The sequence below is a fragment of the Prinia subflava genome, chromosome 8 (genome assembly GCF_021018805.1).
Source record: "Prinia subflava isolate CZ2003 ecotype Zambia chromosome 8, Cam_Psub_1.2, whole genome shotgun sequence".
In the NCBI taxonomy this organism is placed as follows: domain Eukaryota; kingdom Metazoa; phylum Chordata; class Aves; order Passeriformes; family Cisticolidae; genus Prinia; species Prinia subflava.
In genome coordinates, this window is record NC_086254.1 from 24755745 (window position 1) to 24775648 (window position 19904).

At 44.3% G+C, this 19904-nt stretch overlaps 1 protein-coding gene and 1 long non-coding RNA gene across 6 annotated transcripts; both read left to right on the forward strand.

Annotated features, from left to right (window-relative positions):
- The first annotated feature begins 1275 nt into the window (after nucleotides 1-1275).
- On the forward strand, nucleotides 1276-8722 carry RAE1 (ribonucleic acid export 1). Of its 2 annotated transcripts, none has more exons than XM_063404218.1 (12): nucleotides 1276-1388; nucleotides 1839-1935; nucleotides 2058-2162; nucleotides 2732-2824; nucleotides 3218-3304; nucleotides 3733-3819; nucleotides 4043-4114; nucleotides 4589-4696; nucleotides 5006-5112; nucleotides 5204-5279; nucleotides 5773-5967; nucleotides 7406-8722. In XM_063404218.1, exons 2-12 carry the CDS (start codon nucleotides 1846-1848, stop codon nucleotides 7490-7492), a joined length of 1107 nt encoding a protein of 368 aa, XP_063260288.1. In that variant the 5' UTR covers nucleotides 1276-1388; nucleotides 1839-1845; the 3' UTR covers nucleotides 7493-8722. The 2 variants fall into 2 exon arrangements, with proteins under 2 accessions (XP_063260288.1, XP_063260290.1); XM_063404220.1 differs by having other exon boundaries at nucleotides 1282-1388; nucleotides 1766-1935.
- Nucleotides 8723-13778: 5056 nt separating this feature from the next.
- LOC134553988 (uncharacterized) lies at nucleotides 13779-19800 on the forward strand. Of its 4 annotated transcripts, none has more exons than XR_010081184.1 (4): nucleotides 13779-14146; nucleotides 14846-15086; nucleotides 15729-17483; nucleotides 17883-19800. It is a non-coding gene; the product is annotated as an uncharacterized LOC134553988 (long non-coding RNA). The 4 variants fall into 4 exon arrangements; XR_010081186.1 differs by having other exon boundaries at nucleotides 15729-16787; nucleotides 17286-19800; XR_010081185.1 differs by having other exon boundaries at nucleotides 15729-15892; nucleotides 16309-19800.
- The last annotated feature ends 104 nt before the right edge of the window (nucleotides 19801-19904 follow it).

The window sequence follows — 19904 nt, forward strand, 5'->3', positions numbered from 1 at the left end:
TTTCTCTTTTTCTTTGTTCAAATTATAAGAGTAATTATGATTTTTGCAGAATACTGCTACTTCCATTCCGTGGTTTCTGCTGTGAAACGGTGTCAAATGCAATAGCACACATAGAAAAAGATAATGAAATATGTTCTTTCTGGCCTGAGAAATGTGAAGTTCAAAAATGTATCCAGGAATGTTTTGCCTTCTGTCTTAAAGCACAGCATGATGCTGTACCAAGCTTTTTATATTTGAAGGGAGTGAAAGACTCGCTTAAGAATTTATTGTACGTGTCTCTTTTTTGGAAATTATTTTAGGTACAGCATTGTGGAGCTTTGTGTTCACTGTAAATTTAGACTTAAAAGCCAGAAATAATTCCTTATTACTGCATATCTCAAGCAGCTATAAATCTTCCAGCAATCAAATTACTATTTGTCTTCAATGAACAAATAAGAAAGCAGATGTTACTGAGTGAGAATTTAATAAACAATCCTGTTAATAATGCACATCACAACAGAATCCCTTGTTCATTTAATTTATTTAGTTGGCTGTAAAACTGTAAAGAGAAGCAGAAAACTGGGGTGGTTAAAGTGTACATTAATTTTTATGTGAGTCAGACTGACTGCATAGAAAATACCTCCAAAATTGATCTCCACAGTCATGAGTATGGATCTTGCAGATGATATTTTCAGTAGATTTATTTAGTTTTTATTAATTTTAGTAGATTTTTTTAGGGTTTTTTTACAGCTGTTGCGCGAGCATAAAACTTGAATGAAACGTCCTTTTTATTTGCAGTAGAGTGGCACAGAGGATTACAGTGTAATCCCAGGGAATGCAGGGCTGGTGCAGCAGCCGCTGTACCCCGCAGGAGGCTCAGGTCACCTGCGCCTCTGGGACACCCCAAAAACAGCCAGCGCCGCTTCTGGGGACAACGCGGGACACCTTCGGTCTGCCGGGGCGGGGCCCGGCCGGAACCTCCCGCACGGCCCCGCCCGGCACCGCACGGACCCGCACGGTCCGGCCCCGCCCCGCACGGCCCCGCCCCGCACGGCCCGGCCCGGCCCGGCCCGGCCCCGCCCGGCCCCGCCCGGCCCCGCCCCGCACGGCCCCGCCCGGCCCCGCCCGGCCCCGCCCCGCCCCGCACGGCCCCGCCCCGCACGGCCCCGCCCCGCACGGCCCCGCCCCGCACGGCCCCGCCCCGCACGGCCCCGCCCCGCACGGCCCCGCCCCGCACGGCCCCGCCCCGCACGGCCCCGCCCCGCACGGCCCCGCCCCGCACGGCCCCGCCCGGCCCGTGCAGGGCGCAGCCGCGGCCCCGCCCCGCGGCGCCTGCGCAGGAGGCGCGGCCCGTCCCGCGCTCGCCGCCGCCGTGTCGCAGGTTCCGGGCCGGAGCGGGCCCCGCACCGGTGCGTGAGGGCGGCCCCGGCCCTGCAGCGCCCGAGGGGCCGCCCCGGGTGCTGCCGGCCGGGGGGAGGGAGCCGCGCGGAGCGGCGGCCTCGGGGGTGGGCAGAGCCCCGGCCGGGGTGTGCGCCGGAGGGGCAGCTCCCCCGGCCGGGCTCGGGGTTGGGTTACCCGGGGCGGCCTCGCTGCCGCAGCACCGGAGCATGGCTGGGTTGGCTCTGCCGGCGCACGGCCCGAGGGGGATCCGAGGCAGGTTGGGCAGCCGAGAGGTGTGGGTGATCCAACAGCAACGAGAAGTGTCTTATTCAATTAATTAATTCTTAATTAACTAATTTTGCTATATTCTGTTTGGTATATTTGTATATCCCTGGGTGCTTCCCAGGGCCGTGGCTGCCGTGAGACGCCCCGGGCACGCCCGCGGGCCTTGCAGGGCTCAGCCTTTGGCTCGTTCGCAGGGCAAGGATGAGTCTGTTCGGATCCACGTCGGGCTTCGGCACCGGGGGCACCAGCATGTTCGGCAGCACCACCGCGGACAACCACAACCCCATGAAGGTGCGTGTGCCAGCCCCGCTGCTGCTGTGTGTTCATTTGTCACAGCGGGGTTTACTGACTCATTCTACAGAAGTAGTAAATTCACAGTTTTCAAAAGTTGTTCTGCCTCTTGTCCTTTATAGGATATTGAAGTAACATCTCCACCTGATGACAGCATATCTTGTTTAGCATTTAGTCCACCGACGCTGCCGGGTAATTTCCTCATTGCAGGATCATGGGCAAATGATGTAAGTATTCTGAGTTAGACATGCGGATGAATAAAGTGCTTAAACTGCAAAATGGGACCCTAAAAGCTTGTGCAGGGCACCTGAAAACCCAGCGTGTTGAAGAACTGCAAAATTTATGGCTAGTACCAAGGAACTCGGTTTATCACAGTTGATAAATCATCCACTTTGACAGCACAAACCAAAAAAGATTTAAGTTATTGTTGAAGTTATCATAACAAGTTTTTGGTTTAAAGGATGAGATCCCAGTGGGCTCAGGCAGGGAGGGAACACAAATGTGGGCAGTGTTTCCTAGCAGCTGAGGTTAGGTGTTCTCCAGGACAGTGTGGTGAGGGGTTACAGGTTTGCAAGGCACTCTTGAGGTGGAATTGAAGTTGTGGGGTTGAGTTTTGGCTCTACAGGTGAAAGGAACATAAGCAGAAAAAATAAGGTTTCACTAGTACTGAAAAAACCCAGACTTTGGTATTTATAACCTGCTTTTTGTTGGATAAAATAAGGCTGGGGTCTTCAAGACCAGTCTTTTCAAGTTTCTGTTCATAATGATTTATTTGCATTTGCTTCTCCTGTTACAGGTTCGCTGCTGGGAAGTTCAGGATAATGGACAGACAATTCCAAAGGCTCAGCAGATGCACACAGGGCCCGTGCTAGATGCCTGCTGGAGTGATGTATGTTGGTATTTAAAAACAAATAAACACTTTTTACCAAAACCCTAAATAACTTGGTGTATGGTTTGCAGGCAGATGGGTGCCACAGCCCATGGTTATTGCATAGACTTTAATTATTGTAAATTTGTGCTGTGTCTTAGTGGGATGGGCTGGCATGGATGTTAGAAGGCTAAAAGTGAGTTTGAAAGTTAGGGGTGTATTAAAAGCTAGATAAAACTAGCAGTGTTTGTTCTTTTATGACATATTCATAAATAAATTTGGGTTTATGTTTCTTCTTTGTCTTGCACTCCCTGTACATGTTACATTGATGTTACACTGTTACTAGAAGAGAATAAGACTTGACAGTTTTCCCATAGAGCCTGTTCATCTTCTAGTTTGATTCTTGTTTTTTAGGATGGGAGTAAAGTATTTACTGCTTCCTGTGATAAAACTGCCAAAATGTGGGATCTCAACAGTAATCAAGCAATTCAGATTGCACAAGTAAGTAAAGCCCAAAGTATTAAATGTTATTTTCTGTTTTTATTAAAAGCTACCTTTCTAATTTTATATTTTTGAGATAGTGAAGTGCACCTGTAGAGTTGACCAAAGGGATTTAAAAACCCTGTACACCTGTTTTCTCTGTTTTACCTGAGAGAGCTCTTTCCACTGCTGCAGTGATCTCACTAAGTCACCCTGCTGCATTAGATGGGAAAAGAATTTTTAAAAATAAATCAGTTCATTTCACAAAGACCAGCTTTCTACTGCAACAACAACAGAATTACAATTTACATCCTCAAATATAGAAGTTAATGCCTGTTTGTAGAATATGTAATTATGGTGACTAAAATTAGTTACCAGTTACAATTTAAGAAGAGTCAGTCCCTTTAATGATTTAATCTTGCATGTGTGTTTGTCCTTTCTTTATTCAGCATGATGCTCCTGTGAAGACTATCCATTGGATTAAAGCACCAAATTACAGCTGTGTGATGACAGGAAGCTGGGATAAAACCTTGAAGGTATGATCTTTACCTGAACAAATGGACACAAAGTGTGCTGGTAATTTATGTATAAAAACATTTATGTGAAGTGAGATTAATCTGTTAAACTCTAGTAGTTAATGGAATAGCCTCACTTCACAGAGAGTTGCACCATTCTGATTATACCAAGAATGAAACAGTTACATTCTCTCTCCTGTAGTAATTTTAAGTGTAAGTTTGTTTGTTTCTCTGTTCCCATCAGTTCTGGGATACCCGTTCACCAACACCTATGATGACCCTGCAGCTCCCTGAGAGGTGTTACTGTGCAGATGTGGTGAGTAAGGGGGTGGTAAACTGGGAATAGGAGTAAGTTTGGGGGCTTCTGTAGAACAGGACGTGAGTACTGTTAGTGTTTGATGTCTGTGTGATTGTAGTACTAGAACATCACCTGATCTTCTTGGTCAGGCCCTGGAAAATAGGGATTTTCATCATGCAGAACACACTTGGTGTCCATTTAACATCCCAAAATCAGGACTGACCTACCCTTAGTTCTGGACAAGTTTGTAAATTACCATTGCACTTCACACTGGAAGAATCAGCTCATAATTAGAAGATTCTTGGTGTGTTTTAATTTCTCAGTGGCAGGGAAAAACTGACATTTTGTGTTTTAAGATACGTGAATAAATGAACTTGTTTCTTTATCTGCTTCCTATTTCCCTCCCTCTCATTCCTTGAAGTTCTTGAGGGTATTCTGCCATGCAATTAACACACGTGTCTCTCTTCCAACCTGTTTCCCAACCTTACCCAGGTTCATCCTATGGCAGCTGTGGCCACTGCAGAAAGGGGTTTGATAGTTTATCAGTTAGAGAACCAACCTTCTGAATTTAGAAGAATAGAATCTCCTCTGAAACACCAGGTAAATAATAATATTTCTATTTATATAGACTGTTGACATTCTGGGCTTGACATTTTTGTAAAAACATGCAGTGTTTCAAAACCAAGTTACCTTAGCATGGCAGTGACCTGGATTGCCATTGATCTGTTCCTGATCTTCACAAGGATTTAGAAATTTAAATACTATTGCCCAAATTCTCAACAGAATTTGAGTTATCTCTTGACCTTGCTAGTGCTTTTGCTTTACCTTGCATTGATGACTTTGAAGCTTTGTGTCCCTGTGGAAAAGATGTCTCTGTCTAAAACTCCTTTGTATCTTGCTCAAATTCAGCATCGCTGCGTTGCTATTTTCAAAGACAAAGTGAACAAACCAACTGGATTTGCCCTTGGAAGCATTGAAGGCAGAGTAGCTATTCACTATATCAACCCCCCAAACCCGTGAGTATTCAATAAAACATTCCTTCTTTATTGCTCAGTTCACAGTGATGAAAATAAAAAGCTTTAAAAAAATTAATTTCCTTTCCTCCAGTGCAAAAGATAATTTCACTTTTAAATGCCATCGCTCCAATGGAACAAACACATCAGCACCTCAGGACATCTATGCTGTGAGTATCCAACATGTGTCATACTGTACACTCCCAGTGTAAATTGGCTCTGAATTCTTTGTTCTCCTTGACCTTTCATCTTGCCTAAGGCTGTCTTAGACACATTTAAAGACCTGTCATAGCCATTCTTTAAGAGGAAAGGCAGATTTTTATACTTCCCATAGAACAAGCACTAGATCAGTCTTTCAGTCTTTCATTGAATCTTCCTGTCAACAAGTAGAGTTGATTTTGCAGATACTGAAACAATAGTTGTGTAATGGCATTGTGCATTGAATTATTAGGCCAAAAAGATGGTGTTTTTCTTGTTGCTTTGGTGTTTTTTCTTTGGATGTCTTTGGGGTTTTTTCTCCAAAAATCTTTTAAAAATGAAGAGCTGTATCTAGTTGAAATTGAGTGTATTTACTCTTGTAGACTTCAGCACGTTTTCTGTGGGTGTTGCCATCACCTGTTGCTGTGTGTGGTGTTTTACACGGTGCTGTGTGTGCTTCTGCAGGTGAATGGGATTGCATTCCACCCTGTCCATGGCACTCTGGCCACGGTGGGCTCTGATGGCAGATTCAGCTTCTGGGATAAAGATGCACGGACAAAGCTAAAAACCTCCGAGCAGCTGGACCAGCCAATATCTGCCTGTTGTTTCAACCACAATGGCAATATATTTGCTTATGCTTCCAGCTATGATTGGTCAAAGGTAAGGAAGGTTTACACTCATGCTCATACTTTCAATTGACAACTAAGACTCTTCTTCTTGTGGGATTTTTGCTGTTTTTTATAAGTAGTAGGTGAATTTTTCTGATTTCTAAGAGAACTTAAAATGGTCATTTTGGCCACCTGATGAAGTTTAACGTTGAAGCTGTGGATTTGTGGTGTTTCAGCTTCAGCTGGACAAGATTGCTGAACCATGCTGGTTTACAAAGGTGGATGAGCAAAGTGTGAATTCCCTGATTCAGATGTTGCTGTGGTTGTTCACACGTTGTGCCGTGGGCAGTGTCACAGGGCACCCTCACAGCTTCCCACAGAGCTTGTGAAATGCACAACTGCTGCTTGTGCAGGGAGAAAAGCTGTGACTGATTATAAACACTTCACCCAGTGTCTGAATGCTCTGTATTCAATTTGCACTGCCACTTAATGAGGTTTTTGATGCTTATTTATGTATTTCTATTCCACACTTGACAATACAGATGCAGCAGAACCACAGCAAACCATAATCTGTGGAAGATCAATAATAGTTTAAGGAGGGAGGGCAGCAAGCTTGAAATGTGACTGATTTTCATGCTTGGAGGATAATGTTCCTTGTGGTTTTGAGTGAAATGAATGCAGAAATCACATTGGTTAACTCAACTGCAGGCCACAGAGAGCTGAATTTTAGTTCACAGTATTTAGTCTTGTGCCCACATTAAAATATTTGTTGGTGCCAGGGCAGATGCATTCTTCAGTTCTGATGCCTGGTACCTTTCAGATCTCTAAACCAGTATTAAGTAGTAAAATCAGCTGGTGTTAAGTACTGACCTTCCTTCCCAGAACCATTTCTTATCCTTAGCGTTGGTAATTTCCAACTTGCATGTTGGACTTCAGCAGCCTTGTTAGTGTTTGCTCTCCCTGATTTGGATAATTGGGTATTAATTTGGTGATGTTTATGCAAATGATATGCAAATCAGGACATTTGCATCTTCAGCTGAGGAACAGAAAACTGCAGTTGCCTGTAGAACTTGGGCTTCACTGTGAAAAAATGTGACCTTAATGTCATTTAAAAGATAGAAAATATAAATAAAGGTTTAGTTTTTTTCTCTGCCTCAAATGAAATTTAAAAGAAATCTTACTGAATTCTTAGATTGCATCTGTAAAGTAGAACTTAGGAGATACGTGGTTATTTTTTAATTAAAAGCATTTTATACTTTAAAAATGGATAAAAGTCTCTTAAATTTTACTTCATATGTATAGTTCTTATAATTGCTTGTTCAAGTAATCTGTTTCTAATGCACTAGTGTGGTCCAATATCTGGTCTTGCAGGCTTTAAGATTAAATCTTAATAAACCAAACTAATGGAATATTCATATTCTTACATCTTAAGTAATGCTGATATTTTTTTTCTTTGAAGAGAATAATTGTAGATTATTTTTTCTCTTTAGGGTCACGAATTCTATAATCCACAGAAGAAAAACTACATTTTTCTGCGAAATGCAGCAGAAGAGCTGAAGCCCAGGAATAAGAAGTAGCGAGTCTGCCTTGAGCTCCTCTGCTGCTCTGCCCTTCTGCCTCTGCTCCTGTGCCATTGGTGCCCTGTTGCACCATGGCTCAGTCAACTTTGGATCACAGAGAGTTAGCAGGAACTGTAAAAATCACACGAAATGTGTTCTGCCTTGCTGGAGAACATTTTCCAAATGGGATACTCTGATGTGTGTAAGGAGAGACTCGTATTGCCATGACCTAACCACCCTCTGTTCCACAGCAATAATGAAATTGCAGCAAAATCAACGTCTGGGGTAGATATTCCTGCTTTGAAGTGCAACCATTTGTATCTCTGGATTTATTTTGTTAGTATTACATTAAAATATGTTAATTATAATAGTTCTGGAGAAGTTGTATAAATACTGTATTTTTTGTAAGTACTTGGAGAATCACCAGTAATTCTTCTCAAAGGAGGCTTGTTTTTTTCTTATTAATAATTCAGGGGTTCCCTCATTGCTTTCTGGTTTTTGAAATGGGAGCATTGTCTGCTGTATGCCAGGAAGAAATGCCTTGCAAATCGTTTTCCCTCCTTTTTTAGATGACTAGGAAGGTATGTAAGGGGCCAAGAGCAGTGACAGAAACTCAAGACAGAAGATGGGCCCTGTGCAAACTTCAGATTTTTCTGGCACTCCTGCAGTGGACAGGACTTCTGAGATTTTTCTGGTTCAAAGGAGAAGTTGCAGCAGTGCCAAGTGGTGAAATAGCTCAGAGTTAGCAACATGAGCAAACCCTTAAAGGTTTTATTCATAACCAAACTCATCTGTGCAAAATCCCTTTGACCTAAACTCCTTTGAAGCTCTCAGAGTTACAAGTTGGGTATTTTACATCTCTCTTAACATGGTTTTGTCCTGTAACAGGGTGTTCAGGACTGAAAAAAAGACTCATTTTTGTTTTAACTAGAAAGTAGTGCTGGGGAGCTTCATCCTGATCAAAAATGCTGTGAAACAAAATGAGTGGGTCTTTTGCTGACTTGAATCTACCACTGTTTACTTTTAACTAGCCACTTGTATACATGCCAAAGTTTTCTTTTTTGGAAGTGAATGCATATTATTCCTGTCTATTGTTTGTTTGATAAGGACTGAATAAAAAGGGGGATGGGGGGAGCATGTATAGAATTACATGGCATATTGTACAAATTCTCTGTAAAACTGTTATGGTTTAATGCTGATGGTTATGGATTCATGCTACATTTCAAATAAAATTTTTTATTAAATGCTTTTTTATATTCAGAAGTTCTGTTGGAATAATGTGGGCAAAGCAGCATGCTTCACGTTTAAAAGCAGCTTCTTGGCCTTTCACTGTAATTCAGGGACGTTTGCACTGTTGCAAAACAACGCATTTTTCAATTTCTATTCCATTATGAATGATTCCTGTGGGTTTGCCTTAAGGAATTGGGAGGACTGGTGTGAAAGGCGTTTTGTTTTGTGAGATGAATCAAGTTCTTTGCTATTTCAGCAGCCAAACACCTGACAGTGTGAGTAAAATGAATCACAGACTCCAAACTCTCCAGCCCACTGTCTTTTCACTCCACGCTCTTCCCTGTGTTCATCAGTTTTTGCTATACCTTGTTTGGTATAGAGGAAAATCTTTTAAATACAGCCAAGTCTGCTTCGTTGAGGGATTATCTTTTTCTGTTTTATTTCTCAAGAAATAGTATGGTTTTTTTGCTGCTTACCTCTATGTTTTACATAGTTTTGGATGTCACACTCATGCACAATTTGTTTCCTTTAAGGTAGGAAAGAGTTCCCAACACTTACATCAGTAGCTGGTCATTTACTCAAACATTTCTTTGTTTTCTGCTGATTTTTTCCCTAAGGTTGTGATTGTTATGCAGCAATCTTTGGTTTTTAACATTTTTCCAACCTTCCCAGGCAGCTGAATGCCACCAAGCAACTCAAGATGAGGTGTATGTGATCCCTGAAGTGTGCAGAACTCCCACCGGTGTAAGCAGGGAGGAATGGAATGTGTCATTGTTTCTTGCTTTAAAAAAGAATCTCATTTTGTTTAAATACCTAACGATGTGAGTGAGGAGAGAGAACAGATGAATTCATCAGGTACATTGCTCTGGGACCCGAGGGAGCTGCACCCACCTGAGAGGCCAGCACTGGTGAGTCTTGTTTCATAACTCAAATTATGTGTTAATAATGTTGAGTCCTTGCCCTGCTGGACTGAATTTGTCAGAATTATTTAGTCATCACTTGCTACTTGTTCAGACTAATTTTAGAAGGACATAGTTTCCATTATGTTGCTGTGCACATCAGATGTGTTCAGCTGTGGGGAGAGTCAGGCTTTGAACTGAATTGTTTTCCATTTCCCAAGTTAAGGGAACACATTGGCAATTGGCTCTTCCCTGGAACTATTGTGAGGTTCTGGTGTAAAGTACACACAGCTGTATCCCTCCAAGCATCAAAAATGAGAGTTTATTCACACCCTGAAAGTGTCAGTGCATTTCTGGAAATGTATTAACTTGTTATTCTATGGCAGTTACGTGTCCAAAAAAAAAGTGAGTGAAGAATGTAAGATTCTAACATGTACCCAAAGCTAACTATAAGAATGCTTGATTTATAAAATAACTTCTTTTGTTTTCTGAAAGTTTGCTGTCAATGTGTTTTATTGCAGGAAAATAATCTTTGGCATAAAGAGCATCCCAGTTAAACCCCTCAAAATGGGAACATTTTACATTTTCAGATGAGTTTCCTGCTGCTGCTCTCATGTGTCAGTGGTTTTGCACATTGGTTTAATGAAATGTATTTTAGAAAACGAAATAATTGGCAAAGCCTTTCACAAATGAAACAAGACGTGTTTGCACAATGGCAGGCAGGCAGAGCATTGATTTACCATCTGCCACAGGAAATGCAGCCCTGAATTGGTGAGTGCTCCAGCTCCTAGGCCAGAACAATCCATCACCCAGTTGTTCTGCAGAGGGGTGTGGATTTGAGCTCGAGGTGGGATATTTCAATAAAATATTGCTGTGGCTGGCTCAGTGTCCTGGTGGAGAAATGCTGTTTGCAGGTGAGGTGTTGAGCAGCTGCCCACGATAAGGAATTGTGTCAGAGCACTGTCAGGAGGTTTTACACTGTCCAGCCTTTGAAATGATAGAAACCACTGATTTCCAATCTGTTTGCATTTTTCAGAGATGAATCCAAGCACAATGAAAAGGCTGTGAAGTTTTAAGTCTCCAGACTGGCTAACCAAGTACCATTTGCAGTCATTTGGGTAAGAGTGATTTATTTCAAAAAGCTCTGGTGCAGACTCACCGTGTGAAGTGTTTCCCCTGGGTTATTCAGCCGGGTGATGATCATCATCTGCAGCACACAATAATGACTGGAACAAACTGAGAACAGGAACAATTCCCCAGTAACTTTCTGATATCTTCTGTACCCTGGCAGCTGCAGGATGCACGGAACGCTGCAGTTGCTGCAGCTCTGCAGTGGTGCCAGGCGGTGGCAGTGCTGATGGCTCCTGAGCAGAGCTTTCCCTGCAGCCTGGGGTTCTGCACGGAGCTGGAGTGCTGCTGGAATACAAGGTACAGTTATTTGTAAAAGCAACTTATCCCAAAATACTCAGGGAACAGAAGAAGATGGAAATAATTTCTATTTCTGAGTTTTTCAGGAGTGTACCTGGTATCCATGGACATAAACCAAGTTTTTAAAGCTAACTGTGCAATGCTCTTTTAGCTTCCACTGCCCTCTGCCTCCTCAGGACCGAGTGGCTCATTCTGTGGCATGATTTCCAAGTCAATGTGATTGATACATTGATACTCTAAACCATGTGTTAAGATCTTCAGACCTGCAGAGGGTCCAGGCTATTAAGAAATTATAAGTTCTGTATTGTGCTCTTTACAGATTGTACCATATTGATGCTACTTGCAGAAATCCTGTGCCACACTAATCATAAATTCTGTGTAATTCACATTTTTAGGTCTTGGTTGTAAGGTAATACGAAGCTGAGGTAGCACCACAAAGGGGACCGTGTGCCTTGGGAATGCTCGTGCATGGACAGAGCAATCCAAATGTCTGTGTTGCACCAGTTCTGCAAATGCTTTTTGTTACAGTGCATAAAAGATACAATACCTGCCAGCATTAGCTCTGTAAAGAGAGACCGTTTTCTTCTGTTGACTAATTATCCACTGAATATATTCAGTTTGAAGGGACACTTCAATAATTTAGCAGGCATGTGCCAGGTAATACAGGAGCCTTTGTCTTACTGGTGGCACAGATCTGGAGTTGTGTGTAACCCAATCCCTGGCTTTAGGCATTCAAGGAAGTGTTTGGTACAGCTGCTGTATCAAGTGCCACTGAAGAGGAGGCCTAGATAAGAGATTCAGGTAATGCTGCTCTTCCCTGGGCACAGGGAAAGTTCACCCTTTGCTGCCCAGGGTGTCTTTTGCAGGCAGTAACTGCTTTGTAAGTGTGAGGTGTGGATCTGCTGAGATCCAGCAATGAGTTTGCTGTAGGAATAGAAAAATGCTGCAGACTGCACGTTAAATACCCAGGTCAGCTCAGGCTGTCCTTGGGGGTATATTAACAAATGCTTTGTGGTTTGACAGGGAATGCTTTCTGTCATTAATGTTTCTTAAATGTAGATTGCTGATTTGCTAGACCAGACAAGGAGAGGGATAATGTTCAGTTCCTGGGAACGCTCTGAAATAAAACTCAAATTTTTCTTCAGCCCTTCCCAAGGTACTTCCTCACAGCTGTGCCATTTCCCAGAAAGGTGTAAGCTCAAATATCCTTTTCTGACCCACTGCCAGCTGGTTCAGTGACCTCCCTTTCCTTGCCTATAAAATGCAGCTCACCGCTGATCCACAGCAAAGGGAGATCCATTTTCTTTAGAATATGCCACAATTCTTGCACCCATAAAGGGCAGAGATAATGCAGTGGCTCAAACTGTTCTCAAATGACTAAACTGGAGTTCAAATACAATCTTCACAACCTTTTTTCCTTTGGAAGGACAGCTGCCTGCCATGCTCCTGCTGTAACAGTGGGATTTGTATGGAGTCAGGTATCACTGACAGGTGATTGCTTTCTGCAGATACCTGACTCTTTTCCTTGGAGGTCTCCCTTTCCTAAGTAATGTTCATTCTTGGGCTGTAGCAGCAGGGCTGCAGACAGCAGTTGGTTGTTTAGGCATTAATGTTTAATTTATGGAGCACCATCTATATGATTGTAAAGAACACCTACATTTGTGGAACATTGTCAGGCTCCAAACACGAGTGTGTAGCATTTCAGAAACACTTTCACTGGGCTGAAACAGCTTTTCAAAAAGCACAGAAAGATGGCAAATGTCTATTCAAAGAGAACAGCTTAGTAAAACCTTATCATTGAACCCTTCTAGCTTTGTTCAGCCACTGTTCAGCTGGAGTCATCCTGCAGTGCTGACCTGTGTGTGTCACAATGGCTGAGCTCATCCAGTTCCTCACCTGAGCACCTTTCCTTGGTGGTCCTGCAAACAGCAGCAGGGAGAAGAGAGAGAGGATGATTAAAGTCTCCAAACTATTCAGAATGTGCTTGGCCCAGGGTAACATTCCCCACTAGTGACCTACTTGCTGCTTAACAGGCCTCCTTGTGGATGTGCTACCACAGCCACACTTTGGTAAGGAAACAGCAGAGTGGTTTTTTCTCCTTGTAGGCTGATGAAAATGTCCTTTGAGGTAAGACTGGCCCTGGCACCCAGGGCTGGCAAAATGATGCAGGGTGGATTTCCTGATTTAATACTGATCCCTACACTTCACTCACGAGCTTGGCTTCAAAACACAGATCAGCTGATCTGCCAGCCTTTGTGTCCTCCTGAGAATGCGTGTAAAACCTGCCCTCTTTATTGTCCTGCACCTTTCCCACTAACCAAAGGCAGGATGGGCACTAACTGGGCCGTGTGATTGAGCAGGAAGTGCCTGCCTTTGTTTCACTTGTCATGTTCAGCTGATGTCATTGTCCTGTTGCAATGTTGGGGACACTGCCTGTTGAGCTTTTGGTGGCTTTTCCTCCTCAGGAATCACTGCTGCAGCAGAGTGGACGTGGATGTTGGACAGTCAGAGCCAGATGACATTGTCATCAAAGTGAGCTGTGACCCTCCAGTCAGTGACTGTGCTGCCCTGCTGTGGCACCAGCATAACTGATTCTTTTTGGAAAAGGCCCATTTTGGACTTTTTGAGATCATGTAGAAGCTGTAATCATCCTGCCCAGATTTCAGTGCAGGTAACTCTGTTTTTCTTTTTAAATACCTTTCCAGGCCCCGTGGATAAAGCTTCTGTATCCAGTGCTGATATGTTGGTTTGTTGTCTTGACATCCCAATTGTGTTCATATCCTGTTCAGAGCCACTGCAACGAACCTGTGCTGCCTTGTGTTTAAATAGAGTAGACATGGTAACTAGAAGGCTCTAAAGAGTTTCAAACAAAACCTTTAAGGAAGGTTAACTGCCATGCTAATATTTTTCCCTTTTTGTGTATGTTCCTCTGCACCTGGCCAGGTTCATTGTGGGCATTAAATACCTTCTGAAAGTACCACAACTGGAAAAGTGATATCAGAATGGATGGATTATTTATCTCATTGGATGTGATGTAACAGAAGAGTCTGGATTAGTGAGGACTAAAACACAGCAACTGGAGAAAAGGACCATGAGGTTAAGGAGGGAATCCATGGTGAGACCTGGCTGTGCTCACCTGTGGGAAGGGGGACAGAAGCTGGAACTGTTCCCTGGTTGGGGTGGGTGGAACAGTTCCTGCTCAGTCTGTGCTACCAGTGTCACATGCACTCCCATGAAAAGGTCATGAGATGAGGCCCTGGCAGCTTTGGCACAGATTGTTAGAAGCCTTCTGGCATTTTCTTTTTTTAAATCAGAAACTACCACTTAGTTTTAACATAACTCCGCAAATATTTGAAAAACAAAATTATTAATGCTGTTTCAAAAGGCCTTACTTTTTCTGCTTCCTTCCTTTAAAGAATATTTAATGATTTCTTGTTCATTTTAAAATGTAGTTTTATGGTTTTCAAACTTCAAAAGCATGAAGTTACAATTAATATTTTCCCAAAGTACAACAAAAACTTGAAACAGCAAAAATATTTGTTTAACTATTTTGAGATGTAGTTTGCATGTTTGACTCAAATGGAATGTTTTTTTCTGAAAAACTTTTTGAGGGAGGAAAACCCTTCTGATAATTAAATCCCAGCCTGAGAGAGGTGGGACAATATTTTTATTAAAGAGAGACAGTTTCTGTGCAGGAATTCAGGAAAGGAGCAGTATCTTTATAGGAGATTTTATCACCTGTGTTTAGCAGGTGATAACATGGGGTTTCATCTCCTTATCCTTCTCTCCCTTCTCCCTGTGCCCTGCCTTGCAGATTTGGGGATACCTGAGCCAGTTCCTGAAGAGACTCTCCCTCCATGACATCACCAAAGCAAACATGAAGAAATGGGCAGTATTTTGGCCTACATATTTAATGTTCTGCTGAGATGTAGATGCTGTCATAGCAGGAAAATGTTTTCTGGATCTGTCTCAGAGCTCCTGTTCCCCAGTGCTCACTGCCAATGGAGGAGTTGTGGTAGAAATTCTGGAGAGAAACTTCTGTCCCAGAAACCACCGTGAGTTGTTTGCTTTGTCCTGTTCCTTTTCTACTTCTAACCCTTTATCATCCCTTTCCTGCCTTCTAGAAAGTAAAGAAGAAACTAGGATCAGCTAGTGAAGGATTTCCTGGATTCGTTGCATAATTTAGTTGCAATATGAACATCTGCACTTTTCATTAGTCATTCACTAAGACAACGAGAGATCACCCCCAAGGTCACAGGACAGGCAAGGGTTACCATTGCTCCAGGCCAAGACATTACAATACTGATGATGACAAAACTATTTGGCAGAGATGCCAACACTGCCAGAAAACGAGGCACCATCCTAATCAAGGGCAGAATTTTGACTGCTCAGAAAGCCAGCCCAGCTCCCTGCTGTGACACTGTGACAATCCCGGGCTGCATCCCCAGCCCAGTGTCATTCCAGCTCCCCAGAGTGCCTTGCCAGGCTGGGGAGGGTCTGGACACACAGCTCCCAGGAGCTGGACCTGGATAAACACTGGTATGGAGATGGTGCAGGAGGAATTCCCTAAGGGCAGAGTAAAAAACACCAAGAAATGTAGGTGTGACCACTCAGAGTGGCTGCAGCACACCTTCACCACCACAGGGTCCACTGAAGGACCTTTCCTTGCTGACCTTGTCCTTCCTGGTCCCAAACAGGAGCCTCATCCCTCCCATGACACACACGACTGGCACAAGGGCACGGGGAAGGAAAAGTGCCAAGCTGTGCTCTGAGAAACTCCTGGGAAACGGTGATGGTGGCACCAAGAGCAAAGCACAAGATTCCTGAATATGAGACATTCTCCCTGCTGGCAGCTGCAGAGGTATGAGCAACGTGATGGCACAGCCTCTGAATTTCCTTGGCCATATTTTATGCCTTTATTTTCATCTGGACTTAGAGCCAAGGCTTGCAGTGCACCTCCTGTGGCAAAACCCTCCCAGCAGTTATGAGCTCTGCAATGTCTCCTCCAAGCTTCTTCTTTTTCAGAAATCTTGTTTGCAGTTACTGTGATTCTGTTTGTCCTTTGTCATGGCACAGAAATGCAATTTTCATTTCGTGAAGGGACATCAAATGGGAGGACAGGAAAGTTTGGGGAAGTAGAATTAGATTTTTAATGACATTTAAGCCGCACTCTAACATATGCTTGTGGTCCAGCAGAATTGAGTGTGGTGTTCCATTTGTTGTTCTTGCAGTCCCAGAGTTACCAACCTCCATATCCATGTGGGTTTTTTAATGCAGGTTACTGGAACATTAAACCAGATCACTCTAGAGCTGATGGTCTGTTTGTGTGTAACCAGTCTAGCCAGCAAAAGGAAACAGAGTTCACTCAGCATCCCCACTTGTGGAATATTCAGAAGAGGAAATAGTCCTGTTGGAAGATTCCTACAGAAACCAAAGCCAAAAAGCAGCCCTGATTGGGAACCTCCTCTGCTCAACTATTTTGTTACAAGTGGCCCAAAGAAGAATTTGGCCCCAAGATTTTCATTTTTCAACTCTTGTTGCAGCAGCAGCTCTGGGTTAAGCAATGGCTATGGTGTGCTCAGGGCACCAAACCAGAAAATCTGAGACAGAGGGCCCAGATGCAGAATTTCCTGCGATAACCTAAACCAAATGCCACTGACTGCAGCTCCCCTCAAGATCTCCCTGTTCACAGCCTCGCTGGTGGCCAGCATCCAGACTGAGCATTAGCAAAACCAACAAACCAAACAGTTCCCACAGTAAGTCCCTTGCTCTCCAGTTAACTTATTTAACTGTGGAGCTTCTAAGGGGGATGTTTCATCTGCTGTTGTTGCAGCAAGTGGGTATCCATGGCAAAACCCAAGGGCACTGCCCTACAGCAATGAAGGCTTGGCTAAGCAGCAACAGGAACTGGAAAAGGTCAGAGCTGCACAGCAGCCCTGCTCCATTTTAAAAATAAAGCAAATCAGTTTGCTAAGAAATGAGGCAGGTTCTTCAGTGGCTTGCAGATCAGACCTGGGGTGTCTCAAATCAATTTTCCCAAAGATACTGGGGAAGAAAGGAAAATGCTCAGACAATTCTACAAGGAGAGCACCACAGAGCTTCACTGCCAAGGGAAGGACAAGAATAGAAGGGACTTTGGGGCTTTGCAGAGGCCAAGGAACAGGGAACAATTTCCCGGCTGCTCTGTCCCCATCTCTGTCCTGTTCTTGTGCTCCCAAAGGTATAACTCCCTGCTATAATTTTTCATCCTTTAGGCAGGGACCATTTCTATATGGTTCTGTACCTGGATGGTCTTGCAGTGCCACCTTCTCTAGGAATATCACAGGAATCCAGCACATTGGTTTGGTGATCTGCAGTTGTTCCATTCCACCTCTTGGATAATGCTGCTGAAGTCCACCAGAAGGAGCCTTTGTGAATTAATTTTGCATAAGCCTTGAGGAATGTATTAACATGTAAGTAAAAACCCAGTGAGTCCTCCAACTGTGTTGAATTATCATAAAATTAATCTTCCCAATCTGAATGAGAATAGGATGCCCTGGATTTGCAATACAAATCCTGTACGTTAAGGATATGGATGGTTGAACACCCACTGCAAAAGATGACTTTTCTCCCAGCCTCCTCATTGACTGACATGTGTAGTTTTATTTCTTAATAACTATAAAGGGCTAAATCCACTCCTACAATAGCTTGTATCAGGTCTGTGTTCTCCTTCTTGCTTGCAGTCTGCTCTTAGATTTGTCCTAAGCAACTTCCTGTCTTCGCCAAGGCAGCTTCATAATTTGAGATATGCCTGTCTTTGCAGGAGTTACCTTTGACCACAGAAAAGTTGAAATATATTCTTCTCTTCTCAGGTTGTCGCAGTAAAAGCACAGGGAGGTGTCAGCAAACTGGCTCTGCCAAGCTCCTGCAGCTCTGATCTGATGGCTGGATTTTATCCGTAGGTGTTTTGAGGAGGACGAGCACTTTGCACAAGAACGGGGCGGAAAAAATAAAAGCAAATTAACTGACTTCCATAAAGTTATCCTTACTCACTTTCTCTTCCCTTTCCTGCTGTGTTTGTGGTAGCAGCTCATTAGAGCCTGTGTTTGCAATAGCTGCACCATGAGAGAGGAGATTTCATTTCCCGTGCTGCTTTCCAGGATGTGGCAGAACCGAGGCCGCCTCCCCAGCAGTACCGGGGGTTTGTGGTGCTCAGGTTTAGCCTTAACCCCTTTCTTGTTCTGTTCTGCCTTTAAGAGAACTCCTGTTCCTGCTTCGAGGGAAGAAGAGGAGCTGGGGTTTCCCCTCTGAGAGCTGTGGGGCTCATGTTTGAAGGAGAAAAAAGCCTGTGCTGTTTTTCCCCCCTGCCCAGCACCAGCATGGGGAGCAGAGATGCTGCTGGTCTCTCTGGAGAGCTCTGCCAGCCCTGCCGAGGAGCCCGAGTGTGGTTGGGTGATTTGAACCTCTGCCATCCTTTGGAGCAGAATGGAGCTCTGTGAAAGGACAGGGACTGAGTGCCAGCGGGGCTGTCATTAGCCCGGCAGCCCAGGGAGCAGCTGATGCGCACTTTGTGGTGGAAGTCATGCAGACAGAAGGGGTGACTCAGGGATGGGGAGGCCCCGACCCCAAAGGTGTGTTCCAGGCTTGCTGCTTGCATGGACCAGGACAGCTGGTGGCCTCACACGACACAAGGGCTCCACGGACCATCTATTTGCACAAGGCTGTCAATTTTGCAGTGATGTCGAGTGCTGCTGGCCCAGCTCCACCTTTCTACCACACTAATCAAAGGAAATGTGCCCTAGTCTTGAAGTCTGGTGATTCAGGACTGAAAAGTTTAATGGCTTTCCTCGGGTTTTTTGTTTGGTTTTGTTTTTTCCCTCTCTTTTATGAAGCATAAGGTGTTTAGAACTATGGAAGTTGTGCAAGAAAAATATTAATGAATAACTACGGAGTGCAGACATTATTGCATTCCTTTCTCTTGAAATAATTGGCTTTTCTCTGTGGGGTCTGTAATAAAAAAAGTGTCTGCAGAGTCTGAACCTGCTGTATAGACGCCAAAGTAGATGATGATTTTAAAACCTCACTGGCTTTTTTTATTTTTTTCTCCTAAAATCTCTGCATTTATCATGTTGCAAAAAATCTCTTTCTCTGAGAAATGATAAACCTAAGGCACAGGGGCAGTTCTTGACATTCTGGGTGATGGAAACTATGAACGAATAATGATTTTTGGGATCCTCTCCCACAGCCCAAACTCCAACTGATGCTGGAGAAGAGGAATTAAAGAACTGCAAGCACCCCACCATTGGAGGTTCTCAGTGGTGGGTTCTGAAGTACCACGTAGCTTTTCAGCCTTTGTTTTCCTGCAGTTATGGACCAAGGGGTCCATGCAGCAAATATGGGGCTGTGCTGCAGTAACAGTTTGAATGGCAGGGAGGGGCAGAAACCTGCAGGTCAGCTCAAAAGCAGTGGCACTTCCCAGTAGGAGCTGTCCCTCCTTTCATGGAACAAAACGCAAAAGGACGGTGGAGAACCCCATTGCTGCCTACCCGTGGAAATGGGAACGGCGCATCCCTGTCCCCGGAGGCTGCACGGGTACAATATCCAGGTGCCCAGCGCAGAAGCAGAAGGCTTAAGAACCTTATTCAGAAAGACAGTTCTGAACCTCTGTTCACCCCCTGGACGCCCTCCCTGGCTGCTCCACCTTGGCGATTGGGTTCAACACCCCCCCTTCCTCCTGCCCTGGCTTCCACCGCCCCTCAGCCACAAAGGCTGCCGGTGCCGCTCGGCTTTGTCCCCGCGCCTGCCGAGGCACCAAGCCCTGGCTGTACAACAGCGGCGGGCCGGGGCTGCGGGACCCCCGCCGCCCGGGCGGGCTCTGTGGCGGGCTCCCGCCG

Excerpts from the sequence above, each read along its gene's own strand:
- RAE1 (XM_063404218.1), top strand. The coding sequence starts at position 1,846 with ATGAGTCTGTTCGGATCCACGTCGGGCTTCGGCACCGGGGGCACCAGC. Across the intron at positions 1,936-2,057 it reads ACAACCACAACCCCATGAAG|GATATTGAAGTAACATCTCC; the intron begins GTGCGTGTGCCA and ends TGTCCTTTATAG. Across the intron at positions 2,825-3,217 it reads TAGATGCCTGCTGGAGTGAT|GATGGGAGTAAAGTATTTAC; the intron begins GTATGTTGGTAT and ends CTTGTTTTTTAG.